Source organism: Macrobrachium rosenbergii, chromosome 48 (assembly GCF_040412425.1).
Source record: "Macrobrachium rosenbergii isolate ZJJX-2024 chromosome 48, ASM4041242v1, whole genome shotgun sequence".
NCBI classification, from domain to species: domain Eukaryota; kingdom Metazoa; phylum Arthropoda; class Malacostraca; order Decapoda; family Palaemonidae; genus Macrobrachium; species Macrobrachium rosenbergii.
The window spans coordinates 13,052,613-13,074,605 of record NC_089788.1 but is presented as its reverse complement, the minus strand read 5'-3'; the positions used below and the strand labels follow the sequence as shown (position 1 = coordinate 13,074,605).

Below are 21,993 nucleotides of genomic sequence, written 5' to 3'. Positions count from 1 at the left end.
TAGCTGGGGGTTAGGTAAGGTCTCTCTCTCTTCTCTCTTACTCTATTGAGAGAGAAAGCTGGAGAACTATTTTCCTCGTGATGCTTAGCGTCTTCAGAGGTCTTCCTTTTTCCTTTTATTCACTTAATTTTTCGATTTTTCTAATTTCTCGAACTAATTTCAACCTTGTGTCTTTACTCTTCTTGTCCACTGATTTTTCCATTTCTCGTGTCATCAGTCCATTTTCATACAGATTCCATATGTTTCTACTTCGGCGAGCTTTCAATGAAGAGGTCTCCCTTTGTGGCTCCTGAAGAATCGTATACAGTCGTGTAATGTCGTCCTCTGTTCTCCGCAAGCCTTCCGTTTTTTTGGCTCCGTCCAAATTGGCTTTCAATTGCTTCTCCAGCCTCTGGTTTTCCTCTCTCAGCTCCTCGTCTCGTCGTCGCAGGAGCTCCATTTCTTCTCGCAGTTCCCGCGTCTGCTGATGGCGAAGGGATCTCAGTTCCTTTAACGCCTGCGTCTGCTGGTGGTGAATGGATCTCAGTTCCTTTAACGCCTGCGTCTGCTGGTGGTGAATGGATCTCAGTTCCTTTAACGCCTTCTCCTGTTTTCTAAGGACGTAGTCTTTCATAGCCAGCGCTTTTCTTAGATTTTTGGTTTCCTCTTCTTTCACTCTTACTCTTTTTATTAATTTTTCTTGATCCGCTAGTCTTTTCTTCAAGTCTTTAATCTCTTCATATTGCCCTCTTATATATTCTCTTTTGTCGACGACTTTTTCTACTGCTTTTTGTGCATGGCTTTGCAGATGTTTATTTAATCTGCCTTGCATTTCCAGGGATTCGTCTTTCTTTTTCATACTCAACATCAATTCATGTATCGTGCGTTTATAGGCCTTTATATCTGAATCGCGACTGATGAGGATTTCTTGTAATTCTTGGACTTGCGCCCTAAGGTTTTCAATTTCGGTACCTTTCTGTTTCCTGGCTTTCTGCTGACCACCGAAGAAATTGATTTTCCATCCTTCTGTTGCAAAAGAAGCAATCTCATTTTTAGGAGTATAGTTGCATAATAGCAAATCCATAAAATTATTAAAACAAGGCCTAAAGGCCCTTATACATCCAGTAACAAAATAACTGGCCAACAAATAAACTATATGAACAATATTTCTCAACATTTTCTTTGACTGGTATGTCATGGCTGTCGCAAGGATTGGTTTCAAAATCTGCCACCAGGAATCTACAGGATCCTTCGAGTCTCTTTGCGTCTGTCTGCAGCCTCTTTGGAGCGTTTGGATTCCATTCGAAGAATAGTCTGGGCTTCAGGGATCCAAGGTATAAGCGTTATTGAGGCAACATTTTCTTCATCGATTCTGTCGATTTAACCCTTAATAGGCAACCTGGGGTGCTTTGCACCCCACCACTTTCCAACTTTACAATGTTTGTGCTTTGGGATCCTTGAATATGCTAGTAGCCAGCTAGGCTTTTTGATATTGTTAGTTTGACTCAAGACCTTGAAGGAGTAAGGTGTATCATTACATTAGTGTCCATATTTACTTTGTGGTAAGCTTCATTGGTGTCCAAGAGACCCCATGTTACCATTAGTGTAAACATGTACGGGGTCTATAAGACCCCATGTTACTTACAGTGTAAACATGTAGGGGGTCAATAAGACCCCATGTTACCTTCAGTGTAAACATGTGTGGGGTTTGGAAGACCCCATGTTACTTTCAGTGTAAATATGTATGGGGTCTGGAAGACCCTAGGTTACTGTCTGTGTAACCATCCTTGGGGTCTGCAATACCCATTATTATAGCTAGTGTGTGCAAGTTTGATAATATATCATGCTTATGTTGCTGCATGTGTACACTTGCTTGGTCTACAGTACTATGTTATGTTTCCGTCATTACGATACTGTGTTACTGACTAGTGTATGAACTATAAATCAAATAATGTTAGTAAAAATTTCAGAATAACTTCATATACCATAAGCTCAAAAAGATATGTTGTGTATTGGGCTGCAGATAACCTTTTCTTTTCAAGTTGTTGCATAGAATTTTCCAATGTTATTGAAGAGTAATTAATTATTTTAAACTGTTTACTCTTTTCAAGGATTGTCAAACCGTATGATTTGAGAAAACACTGAATACTGGCTATATATATTTACCTATGTAAATACATAACTTTTTTTATTATTTCATAACATTTTACAAAGAATTCTAAATTATAATGTTTGCCATAATATATAACCTATCTATATTTTTTTTCAGAAATACATGTATTATAGTCTTTCAAGTTAAAAGACAATTAGACAATGTTTAGTAAAAAAACAATAACTGCTGAGGAAATGCAGACTATTCTTTTTGATGACGACAGTGATAACTGTGATGATATTGTTATAGAATGTGAAAATCTTGAAGTAATAAATGAGCCTGATAATCTAATAATTGAAGAAATTTATGATAGTGATGAGCATGAAGAATTTACTCCTGAAGTAATAGATGAACAAGAGGTTGAGACCCTTCCATTACAGAAGAAACGTGTTTCACCAAAGAAGCTGAATCGGCCTCCTTCAAGTGGCCCTACAACAAGCTCTATTTTTGCATCAACAAATGTTGCAGCACAAAGCCCAAATATCTCCAGAAGAAGTAATAAGAAAAGAGGGGAGGCTCTTCAACCAGATAAATGTCTGCATTCATTCAAGAAGGAGTGGTTACGGAGCCGTGATGGTCACAGATGGAGTACTCAGCCACAAGTTCCAACCCAGTCTGCACAATTAGACACTCATCCAGATTACAATGAGGGTCCCACAAATGAGGTTCAAACTGCAGTTCCACCACAAGATTTTCTTGATCTCTTCTTTGGTGATTTCTTTTACAGTGAGATACTACTTCATACAAATTCTCAAATCAAGGAATTGGCACCAGAGTTTAAGACAAAAAAAGCTACAATAGAACCTGCAACTCTAAATGAGATCAAAGCTCTTATTGGATTGCTGATTATGTCTGGTGCTAGGCAGGATAACCATGTTACGACTGAAGAAATGTGGAACCAGTATTTTGGTGCCCCTTTATATCGTGCAGCTATGAGTGAGAGGCGCTTTTGCTTTTTGATTCGATGCTTACGTTTTGACAACAAAGATACAAGAGATGAAAGGAAGAAAACTGACTGGTTTGCTGCAATAAGGACCATATGGACACATATCATAGATCGTTGCAAACAAAACTATAACCCAGGAGAGAATATCACAGTAGATGAGCAGCTATTAGCTTTCAGAGGTCGCTGTCCATTTAGAATGTATATAGCAAATAAGCCTGCAAAATATGGAATGAAGTTATTCATGGCATGTGATGTAAATTCTAAGTACATGCTAAATGCCATACCTTATCTTGGCTCCAATACAAACACACCCGCTGGAATACTTCAAGGTGAATATATAACTACAGAACTTGTAAAACCCTATTTTCATACTGATAGGACAATAACTACAGATAACTGGTTTACATCTTATTCATTGGCTATTGCTTTGAGAGAAAAGAAGCTAAAACTAATTGGAACACTACGCAAGAAGCCATACGTTCCATCAGAAATGCTAGAAACAAAGGACCGACTTGTGAGTTCATCAGCTTTCATATTTGATGAGAAGGTAACTATTGTTTCATACAAAGTAAAAAGTACTAAGATTGTACTGCTTTTATCAACCCTTCACCAAGATGCATCGATCAGTGAGAACACAAAACCAGAAATTATAATGTTTTATAATAAAACAAAAGGAGCAGTTGATACATTTGATCAAATGTGTGCTATGTACTCTTGTAGTAGACGCACCAGGCGATGGCCTCTTCGCATCTTTTATGGACTAATAAATGCAGTTACTATTAATGCATTCATACTATATAGCAACTTGAGGTTAGAGCAGGGATTAAAGAAGCTTGAAAGACGAGTTTTCATGCAAGAAGTAGCTTTAAGTCTCGTGAAACCATGGGCCCAAGAAAGACTGATGAGAGAAAGGATGCCTCGGCAGGTTACTTCTATCATCAAAGATGTTTTCAATATGAATACTCCAGTCATCCCTGCTACCACTGAAGGGGGCCATAAGACAAAGAAAAGGTGTGCCCTATGCCCCCGGAAAACTGATAGGAAAACTAAATCTGTCTGCCTCATTTGCCATCGTCCTATTTGTAATGACCACACCTTTTCCTCATGTCTTGAATGCCAATAAACAAAATTTTCTCCCTTAATGCTGTTCAGTGAGAGTTGTTTTATGTATTTTCTTAAGAACAATGATATTTTATTTGATTTTACATTGTAATAAGTTCAGAGAATGCTGCAGTTGTTCTATCAATAAATTTTTTTGAAATATTTAGGAAGAAAAATATCATAGCATTTTCAGACACTATGTAAAAGACTCATAAGTGATAAATATGCTTTAGATGATTTTGATCATTTGAATTATACTCATATGCAATAAAAGATTGCAAAAAAATGTTCATCTGAATTTAAAAAATTTATAAAATGATTTTTTTTTTTAAATATTAGAAAAAAAAAGAAATTTTTTGTTAAATTTTTAATAATTACTTTTGGACTAAAAATGTGTATTTTTTCATCATAAAATAGAAGTTTTGTTATTGAATTATGTAATTCTTTAAAAAAAATGCAATAAAAAGATTTTGAATAATTTTGACATATATTTTTCTATGTGGGGTCTAAAGTACCCCAGGTTACTTGTCACGTTACCAGATATGAAGGTTACCTATTAAGGGGAAGAAAAATCAGTTGGAATTTACGTAGTAGACCTTATTAAGCATTTTATTTTCATTTATTTTTCACTGATGCTCTGAAAAAGCGTCAAGTCCAGATGGAATATTTCCACAATGACACTGGAGTTTCCGTCAAGAAGTACACACACATACATATATGCACACACACACACACACACACATATATATATATATAATATATATTATATATATATAATATATATATATATATGTGTGTGTGTGTGTGTGTGTGTGTAATATTAATTTCCTTAGCTGGCTTCTGTGACTGTATGTTTCTCCAGGAATGCTTCAGAAGTTGAAGTCTGCTTCAAAGGATCCTGTTGTCTTTAAGAATTTAAGAAAACACTGGCAGAGACTCGCTATCGCTTGCATCTGCCAGTTCCCATACCCATACCCATATCTGTATCATGCCTATACCCATATGGTCATACCCATATCTGAACCATACCCATACCCATCTGTATCATAATTTTATGGGTTTGCCATTAGGCAGCTCTATTCCTAAAAATGAGTTGATGTTGAGTATGGAAAAGAAAGAGGAAGCCCTGGAAAAGCAAGCAAGCATAAATCTAAATCCACAACAACAATGCAAAACCACACACACACACACACACACACACACACACACACACACACATATATATATATATATATATATATATATATATATATATATATATATATATATATATATACTGTATATATATATGTGTGTGTTTGTGTATGTGTGTATATATATATATATATATATATATATATATATATATATATATATATATATATATATATGTAATGTTCATTTATTTATTATTCTTCTGTTTATATCTGCTACTGGTTTAAGAAGATTACGTCTTTATAGATGTTGATCCTTCTATCTTTGTTATGTAGTATCGAAGATTTCCCAGGATGTCTTAAGAACACACAATTGATTTTTCTTTCTTCATTAGCACCAGAGAAGTAACTTTACATTAGAAGTACAAGGTGATATGTGGTGCAAATATATGGTGAGTCCCTGTGAGCCTGTCTTCCTATATCAACCCATAAGAGGTAAGGATTGCAACCTCACGCCTTCTTCTTTGTGCCTTAGCTGTTCCTTGTCTACACACATACACATACACACACACACACACACACACACACACATATATATATATATATATATATATATATATATATCTTCTTTCTTCTTTTTCTTTTAACGTGCTTTTTATTCCCATTTTTGTATGGGGTAAGCACGATGCCTTCTTTTGAAGGACTTTTTGATTTGGCTTTGGGGTAGACCTGTGGTCTCGATCGGCTGCCCTGCCTGACATCGCTTAGACCCCGGTACGTATGGTTCATGTATCATACCCGACCCAACGCCCTTTCTTCCCAGCAGCGAGAAGTTATTGCGCGGGTATGGCGAGAGTTCGAGACGTGTGAGATGTTTGTTATGTTTTTAGAAGGTGTTGTAGTGGCTTTGTTTTATGTGTGTATTTAGTCTGTAACATCCATTTGCTTTTTAAGCAAACCTATCCGTTGACTACATATATAATCCCGGGATGTCTACACGGATAGCAAAGTGTCTGCCTCTCTGATCAGTCGGCTGCGGGTTTGAACTCGCGCCACAGACCTCTACGAAGTCCGAAGCTGCTGCTGTAACCGACTGAGCCATCGAGGCTATATATATATATATATATATATATATATATATATATATATATATATATATATATATATATATATATATATATATATATATATATATATATATATATTGTAAGGTTTAGTGGCTTTGTGGTTGTTCCCCTGAAACAATCGTAGTGTTGAGTTCTCTTATTGTCTTGCCACGCTGGCAGGATTGTTGACGACTGAGGAGTTGGGCCGGACGTCGTCAGTCAGTTTCTAGGAGTCGAGCAGTTAGTATCTTGCTCGTAGAGAGTCAGTTTATGGAGCAGCTTTTCAGGTATGATTTACCTGTTGGCGAGGGAGTTCATTCTTCGTCTGTATCTCTGTCATCGCCGGTGACTTCGACGAGAATGTTGGAGGACGAGCCTGTCCTTGTGCCTGTGGGGCCATCGTCTCCATTCGCAGCTTATTGCTGTTTCGACAGTCTGGCCGAGTGCGGCTGTCTGACTGGCACTGTCCCTGTAAGCCGCTTGTATCTGTGTTGACAGTCCAACTGAGTATGGCTGTCTGTTTGGCACCCTCCTTGTAAGTAGTTTGTAGCTGTTACGGTAGTCCGAGTGTGGCTATCTGTTTGGCATCGCTCCGTGTTTCGACGACTTTACTGATTTCGTCTGATGACGTAACTTTTGATTTTTGAGTAACGCTGCTCATTGAATGTAACATGTTTATTGTGTTAAAGAACTTTAGTGTGAGGGTTTGTAGCCTGTTTAATTTGATTATGGTGTGAGCCTTGTGCAGAAATGATTAGTATTTAACACTGCTTTTATGTAAGAGGGGTTGTTTTGCTGTTTCCATTTTTAAAAATGATTAACTGACTCAGGAAAAGCTATTATTATTAATGATGCTTGCTAATTGTTTAATATTTACTGAATGAGTTGATTTTGTATTTTTGAGTTTATTTAATGTTTATGGCATTTCTATTATGATGTTCCTGTCACTCACGTTATGCTCATATATGTACTGACTTTTGAAACTGACTCATTGTATATAATGTATATGACTTTGTTGTAATAAATTAGTTTAAGGTCACTTTTTTTTCGTTTTGTTCAGCTCCTTCCTCCTCTGTCTACCTCAATTTCTGCCAGTCATTACAGTCCCGATATTTTTGTATTTAAAGAACCTGCTGAACCGACTGCGGTTCATAACATTTTGGCGACCGTGTTTCAGGATCGGTTCTGTTTTGTCTGGCGGGGTTGTGGTGGTACAGAGAGAGAGAGAGAGAGAGAGAGAGAGAGAGAGAGAGAGAGAGAGAGAGAGAGAGAGAGAGAGAGAGAGAGAGAGAGAGAGAAATGTAAAAAAAAAAAACGAGAACGATACCAACCAGTCCAATGAGGAACTGACTCAGAGTAACAACATAAATGGAAAGGCGCGAAGTTTTCCTACATCATAAATAATGCAAAGATAATTTATATACTTTTGCAGCAAAGAAAAACAAGGTATAGCCGAACAAATTCACAAAGAAGCTCTCCAGTGCATTCAAACCATTATGACTTACAAGGAAATCATGTTAAGCCACTAGTAAGCAAAATAACAACAGTTACTGTCTGATCTATATATTGGAACAAAATAAATTAATAAGAAAGGGTCCTGGACCAAAGTCCCTATAGATGGACAAGTGCGGCTGAGGTATAGGTGAAGAGAGGTAGGAAGGGTCGAGGTGAAGCATGTTTAAGACAGTGTGAGTTGTGCCCACAACACGAGCAATAATCCTCCGTGCAGCCGTAATAGCACTAGAAGTACGACATAACTTAGTTCGTAAGTGTTTAAATCTGAGGTATTACAAATAAAAAAATCATTAAAAACTCCAAATATAGACATATATCACCAGTTTGTAAGTAAAAACCAACGCAAAAAAAAAAAAACTTCCATTACCTGAGGCCCCCACAAAAACGTTTTTGAAGTCTTTGGGAGAGGCAGAAGCTAAAGAAACTAAAACACAAGTTTAAGAAACTGAAACATTTTCAAAAGCTTCCGCCGTCTCCTAATTCAGCATTTACCCTGTTCATAACTTCACTATTTTACCCCAGCATCTTCTTCAGTCGGACTTCTGCCCTAAATCAAAGGGCGACTTTAAGGCACATCGAACCTCACGCAACAGAAAGTTAGGCAGCCAAGTATAAACGTTTTCAACTGACAGAGCCATCTTAATGGCTATAAAATCGCACTTTAAGGTCTATAAAATGAACACGCGGAAGCTGGTAAAACCCTTCAGAAATGTTCTCACGCATTTTTAAATACCATTTGTAACTTCTCTGACTGTATAAAGGAGCCGAATCTACATCCATGAGATATTCTCTATACCCAATATGGTCAACAACACCATTATTCAATGTGATGATTTGAATACAAATTCCAACGTATATGGGGAAAAGGTTTATATAACTTCAGTTTACTTATTACGTATAAAACTTCTTTGCACGCACACATACATTAATATATATATATATATATATATATATATATATATATATATATATATATATATATATATATATATATATATATATATAATATATATATATATGTATATATTAATTAATGTGCGTGCATGCATATAAAATATATATATATATATATATATATATATATATATATATATATATATATATATATATATATATATATATATATATATATATATATACATATATTCTATGTATTTGTAAGTTTAATACAATTTTTATTTGTAAAAATCTTCATCTTGCAAAAAATTGTTATTGTTTACAAAAAACTGAATTATTTTGTTGTACTAATATTTTCTGGTGGTCAGTCACCCCCTTGCATAATCTTCTAATTGTCCTGTTCCTGCTTCTGATCGGTTGATCCTAATCCTTTGTAGAACCTCTTAAATATTTATCCCTGTCCTTGCAGTTTACTAATTCTTCAATTGTGTTGGATTACAGGTACATATTTTTTCCTTTGTAATCCCAATCTGTCATTTATCTGAGTTTTCTTTGTAAACTTACTTTTATATTTCTTCTGTCTGCTAAGTAAAGGACGACAGAGTCGAAAGGCCTCACAGTACTCCAGTGTTTCCCTTTCCTTCGTGGATTTTATCTTTATATGTGTATTCATCACGTTCCATATTCTCGTGATTCAGTTATACTTTTATATATATATATATATATATATATATATATATATATATATATATATATATATATATATATATATATATATATATATATATAAATTAAATCACTAAATGTATGTCCGTATATTCAGTACAAAAGAAAGCAAAGATACAAAAAGACATACGTCACTGCCACATTCATATTCAGACTAAATCGTGGATAAACCCCTTTATAGAAAACATCGCCAGCACTTCATATTCGAGACACCTCCAAACAAGGTTCACAGCCCTTCAAACACAAACTGGCATTTCCTGGATAGTAAGGCCATTCCTTTCTAATATCTCTTCCATAGAAGTTAAGTATACCTTAGTCTTACCAGACCACTGAGCTGATTAACAGCTCTTCTAGGGCTGGCCCGAGAGGACACTTCAGAATTATAAGAGTCCCCAATTCTTTCCACATGAACAAACCATCTCAATGCACTTTCTTCGATCCTTTAAGCTACGACAACCATTTTACCACTTCTTTTACCTATCTGTACCTTCAAATCAAACGGTTTTTTTACATCGATATCTTTTGTATATCTTGATATTTATTTGTATATCTTGATACATGGATATCTACGAACACGGTTAGGAGGCATTTCTAGTAAACTTGTTTCCGGTTTGCCTTAGAATCGATGTCTATGTAAATGGAAGCAATTTTCAAAACAGGTTTTTCTAAAAAAAAAATTATGAAAAACTTGCAAAGGTATGATATTCAAAGTTCTTAAAAAGAGAAAAATGTTTAATAATATTTAAATAAAGACAGGTTCTTGTTAAATAGTGCCGATGACTAGTGAATTACTTGAAAATCAAAACGCCAGCAATATGGTCATTGGGTCAGTGATACTCAAAATGCCAGCAGCCCGGAAATGAATTCACTTTCAGGAAAAAGCTAACTGTTGCAAAGAACAGAAAAATATAAAAAATACCAAAAAAATATAAAAAAATGCCATAAGTTCCTGTAAGTCAATATTAATTTTCATCAAGATTAATTTTCAGGAGAAAACCAGCTTGAAAATCGCTTAACTTGACGTAGGTCATCAGCAGTTTACAAACCACTTCAAAGAAACCGATTTGCCATAAAGTGCATGATAGTTTCTTTGTATAGAAACTACATCATTAATCCACAAGCTACACGAATTCTATGCAGAATACTACTACTTTACAGTTTCTCACTCAACAGAGTCATACATCTTGCGGAGTGCTTTTCCTGTACATAGCACTGACATTAGTTTAGTGATACTAAACGCTACAAAATAAAAATCAGTTTCCTAACTGAAATTTTAACAGAGATCCTGGATTTATTGCAAACTGCAATGGGTTGTCACGTGGTCCAAGAGTCACCGGGGTGCGAGAGTGAAAGCTGCAAATATGTAAGATAAGATCCCCTAAAAGATAAAACCACTTTAATACTCAAGTAAGGTACAAGATAATTCTGACGCGGGACACAAAGACATCTTTAACACCAAATCGTTCTTCTCAGGAAGGGAGACGACCTTTACACATTTACGGAGAGAGAGAGAGAGAGAGAGAGAGAGAGAGAGAGAGAGAGAGAGAGAGAGAGAGAGAGAGAATAGCACTGACATACACTGACACCTTCCTTCGATCAGAGCATAAATACCGCGACCGTGTCAATATAAAACCTGCTAAAGTTCATTTCGACACAAAGGGCAAGTGAAACCACAACAGGAACAACGCCTTAAAATTATATTAAGAACCTCCTCCCAAAACAACAAAATAATAAACGTACGTATCTAAGACGTCACTCACATCAAATTCAATATTTGTGTGTAATTGTCTACATGGCTACAAACAGACAAAGGCTAAAAACCAGATGCACATCATATTCTCGAATGAAAGGGCGAAGTGTTGGACAGGTGTTCAACAAGTGAAAGAGAACACAGGGATCAGGTAAGAAACTTGCCGGGAGGGGGGGGTGGGGGGGAATGGGCAATGAGAAGAAAGGACAAGCAACCAAAAACATGATAATCATCACATGAAAGGAACGACCCCTGCGGCGTCCGCCTTGAAAGTAGCGGGGAGTGTCAGAGGATCATTTCCCACATTTCCCAAGTACGGAAAAGAATGTCTGGCGACGTCTTTGCTACCTGGCTCATTCAATTTACATACACTGCAGTACTGTACATGCTCAAGTGTGTAACCTGTCCCTTTGTTTCCAAGTTAATTGGGACGGCTAAAGACAAAGAGAAATTTTTTTCCTCATTTCATCCGACCAACTGCCGACTGGAGTAAACACCCAAATATAAGGTCTTTGTCCTTCTCTCTTTGTTTATTCATAGATAGTAAAAATGTGTATCTTTAAAGTGACGAGGATAATTCTACACTGATTGTCAACGCAGACGCGAGGAAAACACAACTCTGCCATGTAACCAAAAATCGATACAATCTTCTGCACTCACAAAACTCATCGAAAATGCCAAGGCTTTGTGAAATTCCAAATATATACTTGGCGTTTAACCCGACGTCTGACCTACTCATTCTACGAACATCGTCCCTTAAGTCTTTCTTTTCCTACTGCTTCATCAGATTCACCTCCTCTACAGTAGGTCAACCAACGAAGCTTTCTACTCTACACAAAAGACAGAGGGTTTTCCCTTGGACATGCCAATATCCCCGAGGACGAGGGAGTGGTCTGTCTGAACCCCAAATATATTGTCTTTATCGCATGCATAACTGTACTTTTTGTTAAGGTCAGAAATTTTTTTTGGCATGGTGAAATTAACAGTCAGATTTCCAACGTCTGATAAAAATGATCTGGCAATTATAAAACTACCAATAGAGACGGGGTTTCAAAAGCAATACCAACCAAATGGGTCAAAAGACAATCGTACTAATATGCATAGTTTCATCTTAATAGAAAAAAAATAAGCTACATAACTATGTGAGAGAGTAATAATTTTATGAGATATTCTACATATGCGGATTCTACAGTTCCTTTACCGGAACTTGCACTAGTTTCCAGTCCAGTAATCTTGAATCCAGAGAGGAATTACGATGAACTGATTACCTTCCCAAAGGAATGGAGATTTTAAGCTGCTGTGTCCTAAATAAAGAGTATTTACAGCTTCATATATTTTGGAGCCCGAGAAGAACACATCTTACGTTACATATTGGGAATCAAATATTTAGTATAAAAAAGCGAGTTGCTAGCTCGCTTTACATGGTACTTTGAGTCAATGTTTACAGATTAATACACAATGTCTTGACAAAATATATACACGAAGATAATGCAAAATTACCACTACACACAAATATAAATAAATAAATACATACACACTAATATATACATATATATACATATATATATATATATATATATATACACACACTCATACATATAAATATGTCCCATTGTGAATATGCTGTTCTCATTACTTCCGCTTTTCTTACTATTTATAGTGGGTTCCATCTCTAGACATCTGAAGCATTCTAATAATCAAGCTTTGTCATTCTCGTGTTGTTTTGCTAACACTGCATCATTTGCATAACCTAAGTCTGTCAGGTTTCGATCGTTACTCCAATCTACGCCTTCTCTTGCATCTTCGACCATTCTTTTTATTACAGAATCTATGAGAGGGGCAAACACCTAACAATGCAAAAAGGAGACGCTAACATGAGCGAAGCACACAGGTGCAGGCAGTGTCATAAGACCTTCACTGAGCTCACCTTCACCGTCCCATACAAATACAAGGCCGGTGTCATCCCCTACATAAATAAGAGGTGAAAGTGAGTGGATCACAGTAAAAGCGCCGATAGAAGTGGACGAAGAATAGGCAAAATGGCCACATACAATTGCCCTTCCATCATCATGCCTGCTTTCGTATAAACGATATATAAAACATACATATATATACATATATATATACATATATACATACATATACATATATATACATTTTTTTTTAACCAATACCACAATGCTTCCGTGGCATTTAAATATATGAAATGTACTCGCAGGAGAGTGAGAGAAAATTTGGAGTTCACACTTTTCCTCTGTTTATCAAGAAATAATCACTGTCTTGGTAAACAGAAGAAAACTCTGTCAACTCCGGGTTTGCTTTCACTCTTCCTTCGAGTGCAATGTGTGTGTGTGTGTGTGTGTGTGTGTGTGTGTGTGTGTGTGTGTGTGTGTTGAGAGAGAGAGAGAGAGAGAGAGAGAGAGAGAGAGAGAGAGAGAGAGAGAGAGAGAGAGAGAGAGAGAGAGATCGTACTTCAACTCCGTAATAATTTTCAATCCTTTTCACGAGAAGGGGAAAACCTATTAAAGGAAAAATGCATATTGCAGAAAATGACTCATCACGGACTTCGAAAAATTATGATGCCCAGCGGCTGCGCTATGTATGCCCGAGCACAAGTAAAGAGACTTGAAATCATGTCAACACTATCACATTTGTATACAAACGGAAGACCACTGCTACCCCTTATATGAAAACGTAAAATAATGGAACCGTGCTCCGAGATTTGTGACTGTAATTACCAACCCCAGAGTCGTTTTTGATTTCTCGATCCTTTCTTATATTATTGTCATTCATGACGGCGTCAATACAATCACGGGCACACAATGAAAGGCCAGGGCACTACCAACTGATCTGATCCACAAAGGACCTATGTACGTCAATTGGTAACCCCCTGGACTTCATTTGAGAGACCTAGGATGGCATACTAGTGAATATCTAGCAGTGAGCTAACTGATCAACGGTGCTATTGATTAATATAAAGATCAAGGATGAGAAATTCAAAGATTCAAGTTTTTGTTCAACATTTGAGATGCAAGTCAGCTGTTGATGATCAAAAACGAACAAAATTTGAAAAATGGGAAGAATAATAGAATTATAATATTCCTTAAAGACAGGCAGGTCTTCAAAGCTTTCAAAAGATACAGATCATTATGTTTCAAAAAAGTTAATTTGCAATCAAGAATAACAACTATAATTTTAGATGAGTGGCAGGCTGTTAAAGAAACAATGCAACTGCCCCGTCCCCGACTAGTCAGATATTACCTGGGTGAGGGGAGAGGGTGGTGGAACCCATTCACAGAGCTGCTAACAAAAATACTGAGAGTTTTGTCAGGGTTCAACCACATCCGCCATAATTTGCACCATGCACCGATTTTAATTAAATTAAATCTCAGCAACCACCGGTCTAGAATGAAGAGATAGGTTCAGTGCTATGACTGTCGCAGCATCTGCATAAAAATAAGCTTATTTTCAAAGCCAAACCATACATCGTACTTAAATAAAAAGTAATGGGCCAAGAACACTTCTCTAGGGAACAACACAAATTACATTCCTGTCGTCATTTAAACAAGTAGTCTTTGCAATCTATTTGTTAGAATAATAATAAGAAGAATTGGTCCACCAACTCCTACCTGTCTGGGGCTGTGGATATGGGCTACCTGGGCCACTCATTGGGTTACACATTCAAGGTCATGCTAGTTAACAAGGGGCAGGTCAGCTTACCCCATTTTTGACAGGGGGGGGGGGGTGATAAGTTTGGACGAATCTATGGTCAAGGTTTCTATTAAATTCCTACTTTATTCCCTCAAACTGAGAACGCCACTCAAACTCCACCTTTAACATACGCCTGGGTTACGAGATAAAAGGCAAAGTCGGTTCAGGAGAAATCTGGGCTTAGGAAAGTTATGTCACGGAGTGTGTCTAATTTAGGGAATACGAATTTCAGTAAAAAGCAATCTAGGTTTAGGAATGAGAAGTTATTCGAAAGAAAAAAATAAGAGAAAAGGAAATACAAAGAAAAACATACTTTTGTCTGTCATAATAAATCGGGAGTAGCAGGGTAAAAGAAAAAGCAAATAAAAACCTGGATTAGACGGATGACGTAGTGACAAACACTAAAATCCCCCAATTACCCCTGCGTGCACATTCATAATGGTCAGGGACTGGGTAATGATGATCGATTAAAAAACTGGATTATTAGTGATGTTCCTATAACTGAATCCATAACAGAAAATAACGGGGGTTAACTAGGCTCCTGATGAGTATATACACTTTAAGTAAACGGAAAGGTTATTTAGAGAAACATCTACGGAATTCTTTTTTTTACCACACAATCCAAGGAGCTGCGTGGGAGAAGTTAAGTATACCTTAGTTTAACCAGACCACTGAGCTGATTAACAGCTCTCCTAGAGAGGGCTGGCCCGAAGGATTAGATTTATTTTACGTGGCTAAGAACACAATTGGTTACCTAGCAACGGGATCTACAGCTTATTGTGGAATCCGAACCACATTATAGCGAGAAATGAATTTCTATCACCAGAAATAAATTCCTCTAATTCTTCATTGGCCGGTCGGAGAATCGAACGCGGGGCCAGCAGAGTGCTAGCTGGGAACGGTACCCACCCGTCCAATGAAGAACTACTGCATGGGAGAAAAACGAGGCAAAACCCAATACTACATCCTGCACTACATGAATGAAATACGAGCATCTACTGGTATAGGCACGAAATTAAAATATGATCAACCGTACCAACATACGATTACGACGACAGAAAGCGAAGTCGGGAGATGCACTGCAGGGCACAGACACTTCAAAAAAATCTCTCTCGGACATATGATCATCAACTGACTCTGTAAAAAAAACAATATATCAACGTAAAATTTACTATATCATTATGCAATTCTTCTTCACACTAGATTAAAATAGTAAGGCACTGGTTGATATAAACAGAGTGAAGCATTTTCTTCTTAAAGACATTATCCATATTCAAAGAAGGTCGACTATCTCTAAGCATAATGTCCTTAATATTATTAACCCCCTCATCGTGCATACCTTAACATAACAAAATATCAAGATATTAGATTGTAAACAATAAGATCAGAGAAAGACAAACAACTGGCAAAGAATATGAAGCCTACAGGTAAATTAGTTATATATTTTATTTTTCACTTGAAATTCCGCAGCAATGAAGGTAAACATCCTAGCAGGTATGCACTAGTACAAATGGCTTGATCCATGAGGATAACACGACTCGACAAAATAAACTCAAAATACTTGTGAGGGAAATTACAATCAACCCCACTTCTAACAGAAGAAGAAGAAGAAGAAGAAGAAGAAGAAGAAGAAGAAGAAGAAGAAGAAGAAGAAGAATTAGTAGTAGTAGTAGCAGTCAGGACCAAACTTGAAAGCATTTTTAGCTGGCCGTACGACCGCCTTTCACTTATCTTTCTTTGGAATCCGATAACCCGCAAAGGATGACTGCACGATTCACTGGCCTACTCTTTCCTTCCTCTTCCTTCAGTTTCACTTAAAGCTGTACTCACTGCAGTACCCTAATACAACAACAGTAAGTTCTAATGCAGTGTGTTGTAACATAATACCTCTAAGCCATTAGTGGCAGCGCTGCACAAAATAACAACACATAAGAAGCATTTCGTAATTACATTTCATACACTTAACCGTTAGAGCATGACAGCTAATGTGACATACGTTATGCTCCAACTTCAACTTCTATCATTCTGCGCACCAATTCTCTCACGTCTTTGCGCCTTCTTTTCTCATACTGGATACGCTTCCACTTCTCTCTATTATTTCTCATACTGGATACGCTTCCACTTCTCTCTATTATATGTCCCAACTTCCCTCATACTTTACACAGCAACTTCTGTCATGCCTGATACGCCTATTTATACCGATTGATTAGCTCACACATGAATATGGTAAGTAAGCCACGACAGACGGACAGCTCCTCCATGGGAGGTCACGCAAGCAAAGAAAAACAAAGGAGGCGAAAAAAAAGTAAAGAGCAAATTTTCTCGTCCTTTTGTACTTCGTACCTCTTCCTCACACGACAAGACTAACGTAACACGACTACGGCAATACTCAAAGCATCTCAATTCATGCTGGGGATGAAAAGCAAGCAGATGAGATATATAACATTTTCATTACACTAACATGAGTTGACAGTCTGCGAAACCAGAGAGGAAAGGTCTTTATCTTACGGATTCGGTAAACAAGCATCAAAAGAAGAATAACAGAGAGAGGAGCTTAAATACTTTATAATCCAAAGGAGCAAACAAGAAACAGCTTCAGCTGACATAAATAATGAGCTATTGTGAGAGTCGAGGTCGAATCTTCCAAATACGACCGCTAAGAAAAGTCCAAATGCATGATACTAACGCGGTACAAACCACAGCTGAGAAAGTAAAGCTACATTTATCTGATGAAATAATTGACATAATTTAGTTGGAGATTTCACCAGCAAAATGTGAAATATGCATAAAAAAATCATCCACTATAAGCATCATGATTACGGTCATGACAGATAAATGGACGACTGACTTTTTTTATGGGTAACCAGCAATGGTTATCGAGGCAACAGATACATGGTTTGGTAACCTACCTTTACTGCTTGGAAAAATCCTCAACTTAAAATACATACTCAGGCCTTAAAATCGTAATATCTACAAGAAGCCATCTATTACAGTCCTCTGAAGACAATTGTAAAAATTCACACACACACATTATATATATATATATATATATATATATATATATATATATATATATATATATATATATATATATATATATATATATATATATATATATATATATATATATATATATATATATATATATATATATATATACATAATATAATATATATTCCCGGTTTCCATGAGGTCTTTCGGGATGATGTCACTAACCAGTTTTTTTTTTTTTTTTTTAACTATGGTGACGGTCACCTCTGTCTCCTAACTACCAATAGCCTAATTCGAACCCAAGGATTTTTGAAGCGTGCCAGTCTGGCAGTACTTGCTCTTCTCACACATATGTATGTAGATATGTATGTATACAAAATTCTAGGGTCCTTTTCTTACCAGATAAATACGTATTTGTAACAGCCACAATGGCCTTTAAACGTCATGACTCCTCAGCCTTTTTCTTTTTTATACTTAGTTCAAGTTAAACAGTTCCTCATTGGACAGGTGGGTATCGTTCTCAGCTAGCACTCTGCTGGTCCCGCGGTCGATTCTCCGACCGGCCAATGAAGAATTAGAGGAATTTATTTCTGGTGACAGAAATTCATTTCTCGTTATTATGTGGTTCGCATTCCACAATAAGCTATAAGTCCCGTTGCTAGGTAACCAATTGGTTCTTAGCCACGTACAATAAATCTAATCATTCGGGCCAGCCCTAGGAGAGCTGTTAATCAGCTCAGTGGTCTGGTTAAACCAAGGTATACTTAGTTACAAGCCTTGAACCCAGACAGAGAAATCCTGGAACACAATTGTTAGGTTGCCTGAAATGAAACGTATTCCATGCAATACGGTATCACGTATACCTTTATGCTGTTTGCTAAACACTGTCCATCTTGGTGCAAATGGTTAGATTCAGCTTCAAATTATCAAACTTGGTGTAAAATTTTATTATGCTGGGCGGGTGCCCGTGAGTTTCATTTCATAGTTTATTTCATTTTTCTTTGCTATGAATCTCAACTGCTTCCCACTCTTAATTCTTTTTGTTTACTTCTTTCTTTGCATCAGCACTTCTGTAGCCTTACTGGGCTGCTATTTTTAGTGCGACCCTGGAGTATGTAGCATTCAGCTTTTCCATCTCTGGTTGGATTTTGGCTAATAATAATAATAATAATAATAATAATAATAATAATAATAATAATAATAATAATAATAATAATAATAATAATAATAAGAAGAAGAAGAAGAAGAAGAAGAAGAAGAAGAAGAAGAAGAAGAAGAAGAAGAAGAAGAAGAAGAAGAAGAAGAAGAAGAAGAAGAAGAAGTTCACAATATCGTGTTAAACTGTTATGTAATAAAAATCCACACTTACATAGATATACTGAATTAATATGCAAAAGATAAAACAGACTTACAAACAGTAAGTTGAAATACAAAGCGAGGGGGCAGTTTTCCCATGAAGAGTTTTAAAGCGGGGGGGCGGGGCGAGAAGATAACAACCCGTCACGGAAGTACTGGTTCGGATGTTGATAAGTGATTCCGTATTTAACCGTTGCAACTGCCTGTACTGCATAGGTGCCATAGTGTTTCAGACTCTGGCACCTATGCAGCACAAGCAGTTACAAAATCGCAAGTCAGAAGATCAAGGAGCTTGGCGCATCTGCCGGTTGAATTCGGAATCACTTAACAACACCCGAACTAGCACTTCCGTAAGGGGCTGTTATCTTCTCGCCCAGCCCCCAACTTTGAACTCTTCACAGGAAAACTGCCCTCTCGCTTTGTAATTTAATGTCAACCCTGAGGAGGAACACCGTTAAGGTATTCGAAAGTCTTTGTTTTACATTTTGCATATTAATAAAACGTATTATATAATTGTGGATATTTAATAATATAATTAATAATAATAATAATAATAATAATAATAATAATAATAATAATAATAATAATAATAATAATAATAAACCAAAACAGTAAAATCTACTTCTGCTTGCTTCTCTGGGCACTGGATGACTTGAACAGGATGTCTGAATGCCCTTCTCTAATCCAAGACGAGAACCATGGCACATATATACAATTCCCAATCCTTTTGTAAACCGTGTGATTATAAAATTCTGAGGAAACAAGTTGAACATGGAGAGAACATCAAAACTTCAAAGGCTGATAAGTTTCACTGTTGTTCTAAAACTAAAGTCGTCAAAAAGACCCAATACAATCTTTCATAAGATAATTCTTGATGTCAACAGCATTTGTAACATCAATGATAATTATCATGATAACAAAAGCAAGAGAAGACACAATATAACTGAACTTGGTTACGTCTATACACCCATGCAAGTCTACAAGATGTCATGGTTCTAAAACCTGGAGGCATTTCTGATAAACAGTCCAATAATAATTGTAATCACTTAGCAACACATTATATAAGCCCAACAAGTCTACTAAATTATTTTGAAGAAATCAAATGTGGTATGAATTAGAATACTTTTAAATAATTTTAATAAAACTAAACTAATGTACCTGAAATGCTAATAACGGCTCTGATTTTCCTAAAATTACTATTATAAACACTGACCCCGACAACACACCTTGGTTACAAAAGTAATCTCAAGAGAGAGAGAGAGAGAGAGAGAGAGAGAGAGAGAGAGAGAGAGAGAGAGAGAGAGAGAGAGAGACTAGTTTGGTTTGTGTATGTCTATTAACCTCCAAACTTCATGCACAATTCATAACCAATCAGCCACTCCTCGCTGAATTCTCTCCCCACCCTAATCACAGCAAATCACTCCTAAAAAGTTAAATCAATTTTCAAATAATAACGATACTTTATACTGTACAACATGCAACTCTGGCTTCAATTTCTTATAGTTTACTATTACCAGTATCCATGAAAACCCGTTTTCTTTAGCTACTGCCCCTAAGAAAACGACTTTTTTCAAAAATAAGAGCTAACTTACTTATACGGTTATACAACCATTTACTGTACATTGATCTTGGTTTTACACAAAAATACACATTGGCGTCCCAACTGCAAAGGTCACCGAAACTAGACATACTTCAGATACAAATTATGGTGCCATCAATTTTATTGATACAAAGCCATAGTGAACTGAACTCGCAAGAATTAGTCAGCCCTTCACACAACTTGACAAATTATGCGCTTAATGAAAAAGGCCCGCTTCTTTATAAACTCTTACAGGATCCAAAGATCAATGGAGTGTACCCCCAACCCCACCCACAACCGATCACCTCTCCGGGTGAAGTGAATGAAAATAAAGGGAAAACTCACACTCCTCCATGTGAGAGTGAATTTTTGTGTAAAAGTGAGGGCTGTTTGACATTTTTGTGGATGAAGTGATCCAAGAAGCCAAAGTTGGGGAAGAAATGTGGATGCAATGTCGTGTGACTTGAAGTTGCGTCTTGACTGGAGTGTGTTTGCAGTTGGAGAAACAATATGGAAGAACAAGAGAAAGATTAAATAGAAACCATAACGAGGGAGCTATGAATATTAGTAAGTACACTGGAAAAATAGGTACTGGGAATAAGAATGACGGATGTTAGTAAGATGACAGAAAAAGTATGTTAAAGAAGAGGAAAAGTAAAGGAAGTTAGCAGTGTGTGTGCAAAATATTTAGACGGAGCGAATGTATAAAGTCACTGCTTGGCAAACTTCTTAATGAAAATATAGTGTAGACATTCAAAGAGAATGTAAAACTAAATAGCTGGGGCTGCTGCATTGAACTTTTTGCATCTGCGTAGTATTTTGACGTATGACGAACTGAAAGGGTGACAAATCCCGTGATATGTAATTAGAGGTAAAAAGGTTAAAGGTTTCAACACCATAGGCTGATGAAGAATATATAATTTGGAAATGACAGAAAGGTGAAGAGGAAAATTCCAGGCAGTGATGGATACACTAAAATCAAGGTCATGGATAGGTAGGGCTTATGATCAATATATCATAAGTGTGTAAGATATCTTAAGAGTTCAACATT

The 21,993-nt window shown here is 36.6% G+C and overlaps 3 protein-coding genes across 3 annotated transcripts in view; 1 reads left to right on the top strand and 2 right to left on the bottom strand.

The window, feature by feature from the left end:
- LOC136831271 (protein tramtrack, alpha isoform-like) overlaps window positions 1–21,993 on the bottom strand; it is a 638,889-nt gene that overhangs the window by 453,290 nt on the left and 163,606 nt on the right. The window lies entirely within an intron of this gene.
- Window positions 116–838, bottom strand: LOC136831683 (putative golgin subfamily A member 6-like protein 3). Its single transcript, XM_067092313.1, has one exon. The coding sequence runs from the start codon at window positions 836–838 to the stop codon at window positions 116–118; it is 723 nt and encodes a 240-aa protein (XP_066948414.1).
- On the top strand, window positions 2,293–4,200 carry LOC136831682 (piggyBac transposable element-derived protein 4-like). Its single transcript, XM_067092312.1, has one exon. The coding sequence runs from the start codon at window positions 2,293–2,295 to the stop codon at window positions 4,198–4,200; it is 1,908 nt and encodes a 635-aa protein (XP_066948413.1).